Below are 13,499 nucleotides of genomic sequence, written 5' to 3'. Positions count from 1 at the left end.
TACTACATAATAAGAAATAGTATAACTTTATTAGCTCTTGCAATTCTCTATTTACAAAGGTAAGCAACATGGAAGATCTGATTACACTTACATTCATAATTGAAGGGGAGCAGAATTTGCCAGTCCAGAATGTGTCTCTTTGGCATGGGATTATTATGAGATGTTTATTTTTGAGAAACAACAGACACAGATAAAGCTCTGAAATCTGAGTAGACGTTACCCTTTTATAAGAGACATTTACATGTGTAAGGGAAGTCTTCATTTGTAAGGGTATCTCCCTCACTGTACCAGGAAGAGGGGGAGGACTCAATCTCTAGAAATTCTTCTCAATGGAGAAGGCAGGGACTTAAATATGCATAACAACCTTATCCTTGCTCACTGTGCTTTTCCTGATAACTTCTCATAACTGACTTCCCACCCCCAGCATCTTTTGTCTTTAGCAGAAGATGGTATTTAAGGTGATGGCTTTGGCCATTTCAGAGAGTTAGTTTTCTTGGGTTTCTCCCATGCTTACAGGTAGTATACATCTTATTAAACTTTGTTTGCTTTACTCCTGTTAATTTGTCTCATGTCAACTTAATTGCTTGACCAGCCAAAGATCCTAGAAGGGAGGAAGGGAAAACTTTCCCACCCCTACACATTATAATATTCCATCTCAAGGCCTTTTAAATATGCTTGTGGAATTCATTTGATAGTATGTTTTTTTCTTCCCAGCAAGCAGGTGAAGCTTTAAGAATATGACTGCCTGTGGCTTATTCTTCCCTGTAGGACTGTTTTGAATATAACATTTATAAGTTATATATACAATCACCTACCTTCACTTTTTTCTAAAATGAGATGAGATATAAGAAAATACATAAATGCATATTTCCAAATAGAACAGTCATTTTTATCTGACAGTTTAAAATGGAACCAGAGTTTAGTGCAAAGTAAAGGAGGCTTACTATTCATCCCCTAAGAACTAGAAAGTACTAGTGCTTGGTAAAAAGGACCAAAAATGAAAAATGAAAATGAAAAATGAAATACTATTAAAAACATTGTTAAGTGCTTTGCTTTATTAATTTTCACTGGTAATTTTCTTAACCTTATTACCAAATGTGTAGCTCAAGACATGAGCTAATTTTAATTCTTGGAGGAAATATACGCATAAAATAAATAATATTATTCCTAAGTATTATTACTAAGTACTTCCCTATATGCCATAATTGTGTTAGGTGGCAGATTATAAAAATAAATAAGATAGAAGTCCAATGTTTAGGAATTCCTAGTCTCCTAGATGTGCAAACAGGTAATTGAAACATGTAATATAATACTTATATTTGCAAAGTGCTACTGAACCCTATGGTGGTCTCAGAGGACTTTAAGGAAGAAGTGATATTTGAGTGTGATCGTGTGGAATGAGAGAGCTCACTGTCTCAGGGGTTGTGTGGAGGATCATGCATAGTAAGGGGCCAGCTTCAGAAAAGGAGAGTAGGACATATTTATGGATATATCTCATCAGGTAAGAGACACAAAAACAAAAATAAACTATTGGGATTACACCAAAATAAAAAGCTTCTGCACAGTGAAGGAAACCATCACCAAAACCAAAAGGTAACCTACTAAGTGGGAAAGAACATTTGCAATTAAAATATCTGATAAAGGGTCAATATCCAAAATAGATGAAGAACCTATGCAACTCAACACCAAATTTTAATCCAATTAAAAATGGCACAAGACCCAAATAGACTGTTTTCCAAAGAAAACATACAGATGGCAAACAGATACATGAAAAGATGCTCAACATCACTCATCATCAGGGAAATGCAAGTCAAAACCACAGTGAGATATCACCTTATACCATTCAGAATAACTAGTATCAAAAAGACAAAAAACAGTAAGTGTTGGTGAAGATGTGGAAAAGAAGGAACCCTCATGCACTGTTGGTAGGAATCTTAATTGGTGCAGCTACTATAGAAAACAGCATGGAGATGCCTCAGAAAATTAAAAATAGAAATACCATATGATCCAGTAGTTCCACTACTGAGTATTTACCCAAAGAAAATGAAAACACGAATTCAAAAAGATATATGTACCCTTATGTTTATTGTAGCATTATTTATAATAGCTAAGATATGGAAACAACCCAAGTGTCCACTGATAGATGAATGGATTAAGAAGATATGGTATATATGTAATGGGATATTACACAGCCATGAAAAGAATGAGATTTGTGACAACTTGAATGGACCTAGAGGATATTATGCTAAGTGAAATAAGTCAGACAGAAACAGACAAATACTATATGATTTCACTTATATGTGGAATCTAAGAAACAAAGCAAATGAACAGATGAGCAGACAGACCCATAAATACGAGAACAAACTGATGGTTGCCAGAGGGGAGATGGGCCGGAGATGGGCAAAATAGGTGAAGGGGAGAGTGAGGTCAGGCTTCCAGTTATGGAATGAATAAGTCACAGGAATAAAAGGTACAACATAAGAAATATAGTCAAGGACATTTTAATAGCATTGTATGGTGACAGATGGTAACTCTATTTGTGGGGAGAATAGCATAGAATATAAACTTGTTGAATCATCTGAAGCTAATGTAACATTGTGTGTCAACCATACTTCAGTAAGAGTCAGATGAAGTTGGGGGTGTGTAAGGAAGGAATGGTGGACTCCTCATCCTAGCTGATGTGAGGTATAGGAAGTGTAGGGAAGGGGATAATGAAGTGCCAGGGTTAATGGAGTTGAAAAGGGCAAGATGGTGAACAGCTTCAAATTAGAAGGACTTGACAAAGGAGAGTTACCAGCCTGGGGACTTAACTGTATAAAAAGGAGCCTGAGTTACAACAAACTTCAAAATGTGACCAGAAGACAGAGAGGAAAGGTGCCTGCAAAAGAAACTTGAAATGGGGGCAGGTGAGAGAAAGTGTCTAGTGAGATGGAGGCTCTAAGCATCACAGTTCTGTTCTGCACCCTAATATAAGCAGTGGAACAATGCAAACTTTATTAAGGGTTGGTTATCAGGGGTTCTTAGTCCCTTTCCTATGAAATGGTCAGTTTTATTGCTATAACCTCTAACTAGATTCCTCTTTGTTAAACTACTTTAGAAACTTGTCTAACATATAACATTTACATAGCTACTTATCAAGTTGGAAGCATACTTCATGGTCATTTTTCCAACTTTCTTTGCATTATTTAAGGAATGGAGTCATTGTCACAGTCTTAATAGAGTTGGAGAAATGTAATCACATCTTTAATATTCTGATTGGATTACAACATATATCAATAAGGTGATATTTGTTGAACACTACATCAAAAACTAATGATGAACTATATGCTGGCTAACTGAATATAATAAAAAAATAAAATAAATAAAAATGTAGTCATCAAAAATAAAATAATAAAATTCTATTAATAATCTCTCATCCCAGCCCTATGTGTAATATCATTAAAACTTCAAAATAAACAAAACAAAACAAAAAACAAATCCCCCTAAGTACGATGATGGAAGGATCATCAGAAAGGATCCAAAGGAATCGGACATGGTGACACATGGAATTCCTAAATTAGAATACTCCATCAGCTTCATATAAAAGAGCATTTTTATTTATTTTTATTTTTTTCATTTTTTTAAGATTTTATTTATTTATTCATGAGAGACAGAGAGAGAGAGGCAGAGGGAGAAGCAGTCTTCCCCGCGGAGCAGGGAGCCCGATGTAGGGCTCGATCCCAGGACCCTGAGATCATGACCTGAGCTGAAGGCAGACGCTTAACCATCTGAGCCACCCAGGCGCCCATAAAAGAGCATTTTTATGCACTCCACCTGATGAGCCAATGCCTCTAGAACACTCAGATTCCCTTTGTTCAGACCTGACATGGCCAGGTGAGGTCTCACGCGAGTCCCATACCTGTGCTGTCTTCGTAAACCACCGTCACCGTTTTCCAGTTGTAGTAAAGGACCAAATCCAGGACCGCCCTGCTGATAGCTGCATAATCTGGGTACAGGTTGATGTAAAACAAGTCTTTGTTGTCCACCGAAGGGTGTTTCCAGCGGGTCTGTATATGTGGAACTTCGAGAGCATTGCAAATCGACTGCACGGCACTGACAGAGGAACTGTGGGAAGGGCCAAAGAGAGCAGCCACACCAAGAGCCAGCTGGTCACAGGCTGGTGGCCACAGACAAGGAGGGGTAGAAAGGGAAGGCAGGGAAAGGGGCAGAGAAAGAGAGAGCTGTGAATTTCATCTTTCCCTTGATCCCTCTTTTTATTTTCACTATTAGAAATTTTCCTCTACTCTGCATCTGTATGTTGAGAAAATATGCTTAATCCAACTTCCAATATCCTCGAGATAGTAAAATGTTTGAGAGACTTGAATGTGGGACTGATTAGTAACACATCACAGGGCCAGTTCTGTGCAATCAAAAATGAGTAGCTGGTGTCACACCATTACTTTTAATCAGATGGAGTCTACATCCCTTGCTTGGCGTGGCATAACCCAGGGGTGCTCAGAGCTGTTCTACAAGACATTTGCCAAGTGAATTTCATGTGAATGAAGTTCTGTCCTATGGCTGGGTGTCAATGAGGATATTAACATGGTCCAAGAATTCAGAAGATTCTCTGGGAGGCTGCAAAGTACCATCTTCCCAAAACTCAGAAATGAATTCCAGGCTATTGAAAAACCGCTAAAGAATATCAAGTGACATTGATACCTAATTAATTATAGAGTAATAGCATAGCATAGCTTAACGGGATCTTAGAAGCCATTTGGTCCAACCCACTAATACCATAGACAATGGAGTGAGTTCAGGGCCACGGGCTTTCTACCAGAGCCCAGGGGCCCAGCTCAAGGTCAGGACTCTCCCTACCTCAACATTAGCCAACATGCAGCCTAAGAAAATCAAGTCAATATGTACTTAAAAATGAATTCATAAAATTTATTTATTTTTCTCATTATTAGATTTTATACATTCATTGAGAGAATTTAGAATATATTAAAGGTAAGGAAGGAAAAAAAGGCTTTGTAATTCCATCATCTTGGGAAAATACCTATTCCTATTTTGGCATTCCAATATATAAAAAATTAAATCATTATACAGATACATTTGATATCTGTATTTGATACATTGCTTTCTTCATTTAACACTGAATATAACACTATATTTGTTACATTGATACATTGCTTTCTTCATTTAACACTGAATATAACAATAAAAGTACACTTTTCCCCAAGTCCCCTCAAAGTCTTCAAAAGTATATTTTTCATGTCTATAGAATAGCCCTTCCCATGGATATGTCATTAGTTATTTAACTATTTCTGATGCTATTGAACATTTAAGCTGCTCCTAATTTTTGTTATTATAATTAATACTATAGTACTTATCTTAGTTCTTATATTTTTCTCTGAATTTTACATTACTTTCTTAGAGTAGATTCTCAGCTATAATTAAATGGTATGATACTTTTTAGTTACTTGATACATATTAAGCAAATTCCCTTCCAGAAAGATGGGACTGATTATCCTCTACAATCATGTAAAATAGTGTCTACTCATTTCATGCTGATATAAATTTATGCTGGCATTATATATAAGTTTAAAAGCATTTCAAATTTATATTTTAATATTATTTAAAGGAATTTGCAACTGCCAAGAGATGATTAAATATTTGAATTAAATAATATCAAAATTTATAAGTAGAAAAATTATATATATATAATTTGTCAAAATTATCTGACTTGATTTAGAGAGAAAAAATAATAAATAAGGTTTTGAAAGCCATATTGCAAATATCTATGTAACTGCAAATGTTGACAGTCATTCACAATGGAAACTTTCTGATACTGTGCTCTTTGGTACCGAATTACTACCTGAGATATGAAGACATACAATTTTCTGCATTAAGTGCTGTTAGCATAAATTGCCATTGTCTTCAGAAGCTTATTTTCTGGATATGTTTTCACTGGTAAGACAAAATGAGAGCATGAGAGTATATGAACTGTTGTTTTCTCTAACATGGGCAATGGATTGAGATACCTGCTAATATTTAGCTCAGGGATGTTAATATGACTTGACAGAAAATCAATTTTTTGAGTTCTGTTTGCCAGCAAATTACCAGTTTTAAGAAGCTTTGGGGGTGTTTAATTTACAAGTGCGGCAGGTACTTGAGATCACAAAAAAGCTTTCAATTTTATGTGGGTTGAAGTATCGTTGTTAAATGTGTTTGCCTTTCTAAGGTATTTGCTCAGCAATGTTTGTGTGTGTGACAGAGAGAGAGACAGGACAGAGACAGACAGACAGAGAAAGAGAGATACAGAGAGACAGAGACAGAGATAGATCCTGAGTTAATTCTATGTGGAAACACCAGTATTCGTTACTTGGCAATCGACATAAACATGGTGTTCATTGCATTCCATTTATTTGTGGACAACATTCCTCTATGAGGGAAAGAGCCCCCCCCCCCCGACTCGAGGGTGTGGGGCAGCCTTGGTTTCCACATATAAACACCTGCGTGGAGTCTCAATACCTCCCTGGTTAGAGGCCAGGTTTCAAGTGTACTGAACGTGATTGTGCGTCAGCGTTGTCTTGGAAGTATTTGGGGATGTCTAAGCAAGCCCCACAATCCCAATGGAATCTTTCCATGACAGAAACCTTGCAGCCTAGCCTAATATAAATTAGATTATTTTATAGGACCTTGTCTTCTACTCAGAAGAAAAAAAGAATAAGAAAAAAATATGCAGAGATTTGTTACATTGGTTTAATTTTTAGATTTCTTTGATTCTGTGGAAAGGAGTTTAAAAAAAAAAAAAAGTTGAGAAGATGCTAGGTAAACCCAGGAGTTTACAACCTGTTAAAATTCAGGATGTGAGTTATGTGTGTTGTGGGCATTTCCACATGCTCGGTGGATATGACCTTCCACAAAGTTTTATTTGACTGCACTGTACAATTTCATGGTGGTATCTCAGCCTCAGGAAGGAAAAACAGATCAAGCTTGACATTTTCCATTCACAGCTGAACCAGTTAATCATAGAGTAGAGGGCACTGAAGGGTGAGCTAATCAGAATGGCCCAGAAAACATAGCTAGGCAACATCCATTAGTATAGTTCAGATTGCACTGGACAGTGACATCGAGGACCGAGATTTCCTGCAACCCATTTACACAAAGATGTCCGCTCTGAAAAAGGACAGGTAGCAGAAAAGGTGACTTGTAGAGCAGACACAACACCCAAAAAAGCTTTTAAAAATGTGAAAATAGTTACCTCTCCGCGAGGCTTCAAAACTGTCAAAAAGGTTAATTCTCTGGATGTCATAGGTTAATGTGGTGTTAGGCATCAGGGTTCGATTTCTGTTAATGCTCGTGACTGCGAACTTGAATGCTAGTTCTTCAACATTAACAGGTTCATTTTCCACAGTTTCAAAAATCCCTCCTGCAGAAGCAAAAGAGATGCATGAGAAGCATTAGTCACATCATTCCTGTGTATTTTTTTAAAAGAAGAATATCAATGATTCACACAAAAGGCCCCCCCCAAATAAATGTGGTGGTGGTCAGAACAGATCCCAAACCCAGTGTTAAAATTTGTCAGCACATGTTACCTGCACATAAACAGGTCTTCATATGTATGCCCAAGATTTCAAATCCAAAGTTGGACTGTATCTTACCTCTCAGATGGCCAATGTATTCCGAATATGAAGTACCATGTCAAGTATAACTGACAACATGGTGGAGGGTGATTTTCTACAGTTTGGACATGAATCACAGTGTGGTTGACCTATACATAATTTGAATTGTATCTGGCAAGACCCTCCTTCCTCAGAATGAAGCTCTTTCAATTCAAAAGCAGACCTTTCCAACTCCAGAGAAATCAGCCAGAGAGCTGAGTGGGGTCAAAATGAGGCATATATACACTTAAATTTTTCAAAATGAAAACATTTCTTCTTTTCTTCTGGTTCAGAATTCTGGGGTCATATTCCAGTACCTTCCAAAGTGCACAGGCAGATTCAAAGAACTTTTGTTTGTTTTGTTTTGACAAACTGTTTGGTCTGGCCCCAAAGCAATCCTGCATCCTATCTCCAGAGAAATGTGTTGCTCCCCTAAGAGAGAACATGCACTAAAACTTTGATATCTCAACCAGGGGCATCTCCAAACAAGTGGCAATACAAAATAGCAGTGCTTAAAGCTTCATTGGAGAATTCAGCTCTGACTTTGCTCGCCATGGTGATGTTAATAGAGGTAATTGGAGTATCATTAAACTGTACATTCTTAATGTTTTTTAAGAGTTGTCCTGGGATTATCAATAGATGCAAGACACACAGTAGAGATGCTCTTAACTGACCTCCACTTAACTTATTCCTTGATTGACCAATACTCCTCATTTCCCCTGAATAAAACATTAACTGGAGCCTGTGAAATGCTGAATACTTGTAACTAGCTCTCACCATTGAGGGACTCCTTACCAAAGGTCAGATGTAGGTTGTTGTTTGTTTTATTTTTTTTCCAAACTTGGCTATGCCAGATTGATTTGCAAGTACTTCAAGTTCTCTCTACACTTAAAAAAAATCTAAAACTGAAAATCCCAAATAAAAGTCACAGGCACCTGTATGATTTATGTGTATTCTTAGAAAAAGAACTCTAATTGGCAAACTCTAATCAAAGAAATGACTTTTGAAAGAAAGTAAACCAATACACATCTATAATTTTTTAATTATTATTATTATTTAATTATTATTATTTTGCAATTTCCTGCTCAACTGACTTTCTCTATTAAATAATCAATTGCAATGTCAGGTTGCAAAAGCTGAGAAGGTTTGTACGGAACTACTTTGGCTTCCTTTGGAAATGTCTCTGGCTTTTGGACTGATGATATGAGATACTCATGCAGAGATCATTTCTCTGTTCTCTGAGAGACCAGAGTTGAACACTGTGTGACCATGATATGAGACCATGTTAACCTTTACCTACAGATTCCTACTGGACACTTATTCTGAAATCCATGTTAGGAAAAATTTTGCTTTTATGTGACATTGTTTTTTGTTTGCTTTTTTCTCAGACAGTGCTAAGTAGGTTCTTTGGGGGTACTCTCAGTTTCTCTCACAACTATTAAGTGGATGCTCCACAGTGAGGTGATAAGCTCAGATAATAGAAGAAGATAGATGTCAAGCTGATCCACAATTAGAATAGCCCAGTCTTAAGTTCAGAAACTCTTTGGTGTTAGGGCCTTCACAATAATTATTAGCATTTTTTAAAAATCTGTTTATCTCCTCATGCACACGGTGAGAACCCTTAAGAAGAGAGAATGTATCTTGTTCAGAATCACCATCCTTACTGAGATCAAAGTCACTTAAGATGTTCAGCCTATAACTATTTAGGAAATAATCAGTCATTGGCTCAAATGTAAGCACCACTCATCTGCATAAGCAGGCTGGTAAGAAGAAATACACACCAGAATGGGAATCAGAAATTCTGAACTTTGGACCTTGGTCCAACTAGTTCCTCTTTGAGGAGGAATTTTAAATATTGGGAAGAAAGTTACTATGAAATAGCTCTTTGGTAATATTTCATTTAAGCCTTTTAACATTCCATGTAGGAGGTAGTATTTCTGTTTTTATGCATGAATAAGTGAACTGAGACACACACACTTTGCCTACCTTATTCAAAGTCCCCATGCCTTATTTGTGACAAACTCAGCTGTTTGATTCTCCAATCTATACATAGATTTTTTAAATACATGTTATATTATACTATACATTATTATTTTATATATTTATATATTAAATATAGTATTTATTATAGAGAATTAGCTCACATGATTATCATGTAGAGAACTATATATAATTGATTTATATATATATGTATTCACTTCATCAAATTATTTCTGATGTCCTTCATCTCTAAGTGTGGGTTTATAATGCTTATTTGCTTACTTTAGAGGATTTCTCTATAAAGGAAATGTTATAATGCACAGATGGTGCCCTGAAAACTTAATCATGCCCCAGAAATAAGTTAGTATTATTACACATGGATAAAGAGGAATTAACATTTGTTATAGAACTGCCTGCTCACCTCAAAATTGTGCCTTTGGTATATAGTTATTTTTTACATAAAGCTGAATGTTCCCGAGTTTAAGAGAATGATAAGTGTTTTTATTATGTGTGTATGTAGTGTGTAGGTGAACTTTGTTTTGTCATTTTGGGGCAATTTTCTTTCTTTCTGGCATCAAATAAGCATTATAAATGTTGTCATTAGCTTAACACCCCACCACACTCTCCTTTTTGCCTTAGGAAGGGTTGCTGCTGAATACCAAGAACCTGCCTGTGAAGTGAGGCATAGAGAGAACTGAGGAAGTTCCAGGAAAGTGAAATCTGATAGAGACAGGACAGTTATTGATGGGAGCCATTCCAGTTCCTCCTAAGGGAGCAGGCTTATAAGCATTAGCCACTTCGTCTCTCCTCCTCCTCCTAACTTCACATTCAACAACGCTGAATTGCAGAATCTTTGATAGGAGTAGAGCGACGCATGCGTGATATATATATATATATTTTTCATTTGTAGGTGTGGGCTTGTCAATGAGACATTTCAAATCTTTGGGGCTCTCCATGTAGTCAACTTCTGGCCTCAGTCATTTGTACATATGGGTGCCATGGTTTCAAGAGGAGGAATTCCTACCTGGTTCCTTCTTTTGTTCCTCCCTTTGCCCCACCTGCCTTGCCCTTTTCTGCTAAGGTAAATGCCTCTCTCTCTCTCTTTCACCCCTCCATGTGAAGATAGAAGAGAAGACAGCTGTCTACAAGACAGGAAATAAGTCCTCACCAGACATTAGCTGTGCCAATGCCTTGACTGAGATTTCTTAGCCTCCAGAACTGTGAGAAATAGTGTCTATTGTTTAAGCCACCAGGTCTGTGAGATTGTTATAGCAGTCTGAGCTAAGATATGAATCTTTTTTTTTTTTTTACCTCAAGGGCTTTGAAATTTAAAATGGACAATTTTAATGGAAATCATATCTATGCATGTAAAATTCTCTTCCAACAAGATCCTAAATTTATGGTACAGTGGTTTAAGGTAGGCAAAGAAAAACTCACTTGAAATCTCAATACAGAATCAGGTAACACAGTTCCATCACCACAGGTGCGTTTCTCTCTGTTGGGTAGATCCTGTACCAACAAGGTCAGGCCAAGACAGGCAGTTTTGTTTTGTGACCACGTAGACATAGATGGAAACTAGAGATGGCTACCTCCTGCACAAGTAACAGGTTGCCTTTAATAAAGGATAGTGGTGGACACAGAGGGTGCAAGTGAGAACTTGTGGTTTTGTGTCACATAATTCCATCTAGACTTCCAAGAGAATTTGGTCATATTCACAAACCCACCTACTGTTGGGTCAAAAACATGATTTTTATAGGTAAAAAGCAGTCAAGGCTTAGACTAAGGCTAAGTCAAGGCTAAGACTGACTGCTGGGCTGTTTGCAAAGATACCTAAGGTAAACCCAAAGTAATGTTCTAATAACACATTTACAATAATACCTTTTGGAAATGTAATAACATTATATCCTTACATATATTTAGGTTTTTTTGTTGTTGTTGTTCTACCTTAACTGATTGTGTATGCCATGTCTACGATTCTACTGAAGAACTCATTCATTCATTTACTAAATCATTTGCTCATTTAGCTATTTATTTACAAAATGCCAGCCTCCTATGAGCCAGACACTGTACTTGGTTCTGGGGATACAATAGTAAACAAAATAGACAGAAATCTGACTTTTGGCTTTACATGCTAAAAGGGGAGCTGATCATGAACAGGAAGAAGGGAGTTGACATGTTAGGGTAGGAGGCCAGGAAAGATCTCATGAATAGAGCAACTTTGAAGTAAGAACCTGCAGGGAGCAAGGAAACTGTCCTGAAGATATTGAGAGAAGAGCATTCCAGTCCGAGGGAACAACATGTTCTAAGGTGGGAGCTGCCTGGTTTTAATTTTGAGGAGTGGTGAGAATGAAGGTGGGTGAGCCTGGTCTGGACTGGTAGAAGATGAGTTTAGGGCAGTGATGGAGGTGGATTAGAGCATATCACAGAGGGTCTTATAGGCCATAATAAGACCCTGGATTTTATTCTGAGTCAGATGGGAAGTCACTGGAGGGTTTTGAGTACAGTAGAGAAATGACGTATTTCAGGAGGATCACCCTATGTGACACTGTGATCTCTAATAAGAAATATATATTGGTCTTCATCCTCTTTTGGTGCAGAGCTCCTAAAGTCCTTGGAATTTCCTAAGTGATAAGAGCAACAAAGTTGTCTTTTGTCATGTTGATGAGGTGATTTGGGAGTCCCACCTAAGGAAGGGGGGCTGGTTGCCCAGACCAGAGAACCAACCATATGATTAGAGGATTGGGAACTCTCAGTTCCACCCTCTGACCTCCATGATGGGGAGAGAAGCTAGAGGTGGAACCAACTGCCAATGGTCAATGGGTGCATCAATCATGCTTATGTAATGAAGCATCCATAAATGGCCTGAAGGATGGGGTTCAGAGAGCTTCCAGGTTGGTGAAAATATCCACATACCAGGAGGGTGATCTATCCCAACTCCATGGGAACAGAAGCTCCTGTGCTTGGTACCCTCTTAAGCCTTGCCCTATGTATCTTTTCATCTGGTTGTTCATCTGTATCCTTTAATAAACTGACAAATATAAGTATGTGTTTCCCTGAGTTCTGTGAGCTGCTCTAGCAAATAATCAAATCCAAGGAAGAGGAAGTCATGGAAACCTCTGACTTGTAAGTGAATTAGGTAGCAGTTGTGGGTTACCTGGGGACCTACTAGCTATTGGTACCTAAAGTGGCAGAGCAGTCTCATGGGACTGAGCCCTTATCCTGTGAAGTCTAATACTATCTCCAGGTAGGCAGTTTCAGAATTGAGATAAACTATAGGACACCCAGCAGATGTCACAGAGAATTGCTTGGTGTGGGAGAACACCCACCCATTTGGTGACCAGAAATGTGCAGACCAGAAGTTTTGTGAGTGTGGTAGTCATGTGAGAGCAAAGGAGACACACATGGCACTGGGTTCTTAACACTCACCCCATTTTCGGTACTACGAATAGAATGAAGGGAGGAGAGGGGCAAGAGAAAAGGCAGAGATCTGCTACCAAAGCCACTATAATATCAGATGACTATAACCACAGGCACTGTGATAATCCAGGTAACTGATGAGAGATGGTTTGGTATAGATGAGCAGAGTGTGGGGGTATGGCAAAAACTGGCCAAATTCTAAATAAAAATTGAAGGTAGAGCTGGCAGGACTTGCTGATCAACTCTAAGTGAGAAGAAAAGAGTCAGGAATGACATCAGGCTTTTGGTCTGAAATTGCCATTCACAGAGATGAAGAAAAAGAGTAGGTGCTTGATTTGGAACATGAATACCATGTGCTGCTTGTTACAAATCTGAGTGGAGATGTCAACTAAGAGGTCACCTATATTGGTCTGGATTTTATTGGAGAGGTCTGGTCTAGAGATAGAAATTTGGGAGTCA

The 13,499-nt window shown here is 37.8% G+C and overlaps 1 protein-coding gene across 9 annotated transcripts in view; it reads right to left on the bottom strand.

Annotated features, from left to right (window-relative positions):
• GRIK1 (glutamate ionotropic receptor kainate type subunit 1) overlaps window positions 1-13,499 on the bottom strand; it is a 382,316-nt gene that overhangs the window by 137,183 nt on the left and 231,634 nt on the right. For 6 of the 9 annotated variants that reach the window (XM_045863608.1, XM_045863610.1, XM_045863609.1 and 3 more), the window contains exons 2-3: window positions 7,244-7,411; window positions 3,899-4,156 (exon numbers count right to left, since the gene is read on the bottom strand). The exons of 1 other annotated variant lie outside the window; for it this stretch is intronic. In XM_045863608.1, coding sequence (XP_045719564.1) covers window positions 3,899-4,156; window positions 7,244-7,411 — 426 coding nt within the window. The remainder of the gene's footprint in view (window positions 1-3,898; window positions 4,157-7,243; window positions 7,412-13,499) is intronic. 2 more of the 9 variants (XM_045863614.1, XM_045863613.1) reach the window with 1 other exon arrangement.

Source organism: Mirounga angustirostris, unplaced genomic scaffold (assembly GCF_029215605.1).
Source record: "Mirounga angustirostris isolate CCGP_5_RB_7025 unplaced genomic scaffold, mMirAng1.0.hap1 SCAF_1, whole genome shotgun sequence".
Lineage (NCBI taxonomy): Eukaryota > Metazoa > Chordata > Mammalia > Carnivora > Phocidae > Mirounga > Mirounga angustirostris.
This window is presented reverse-complemented; position numbering and strand designations above follow the sequence as displayed.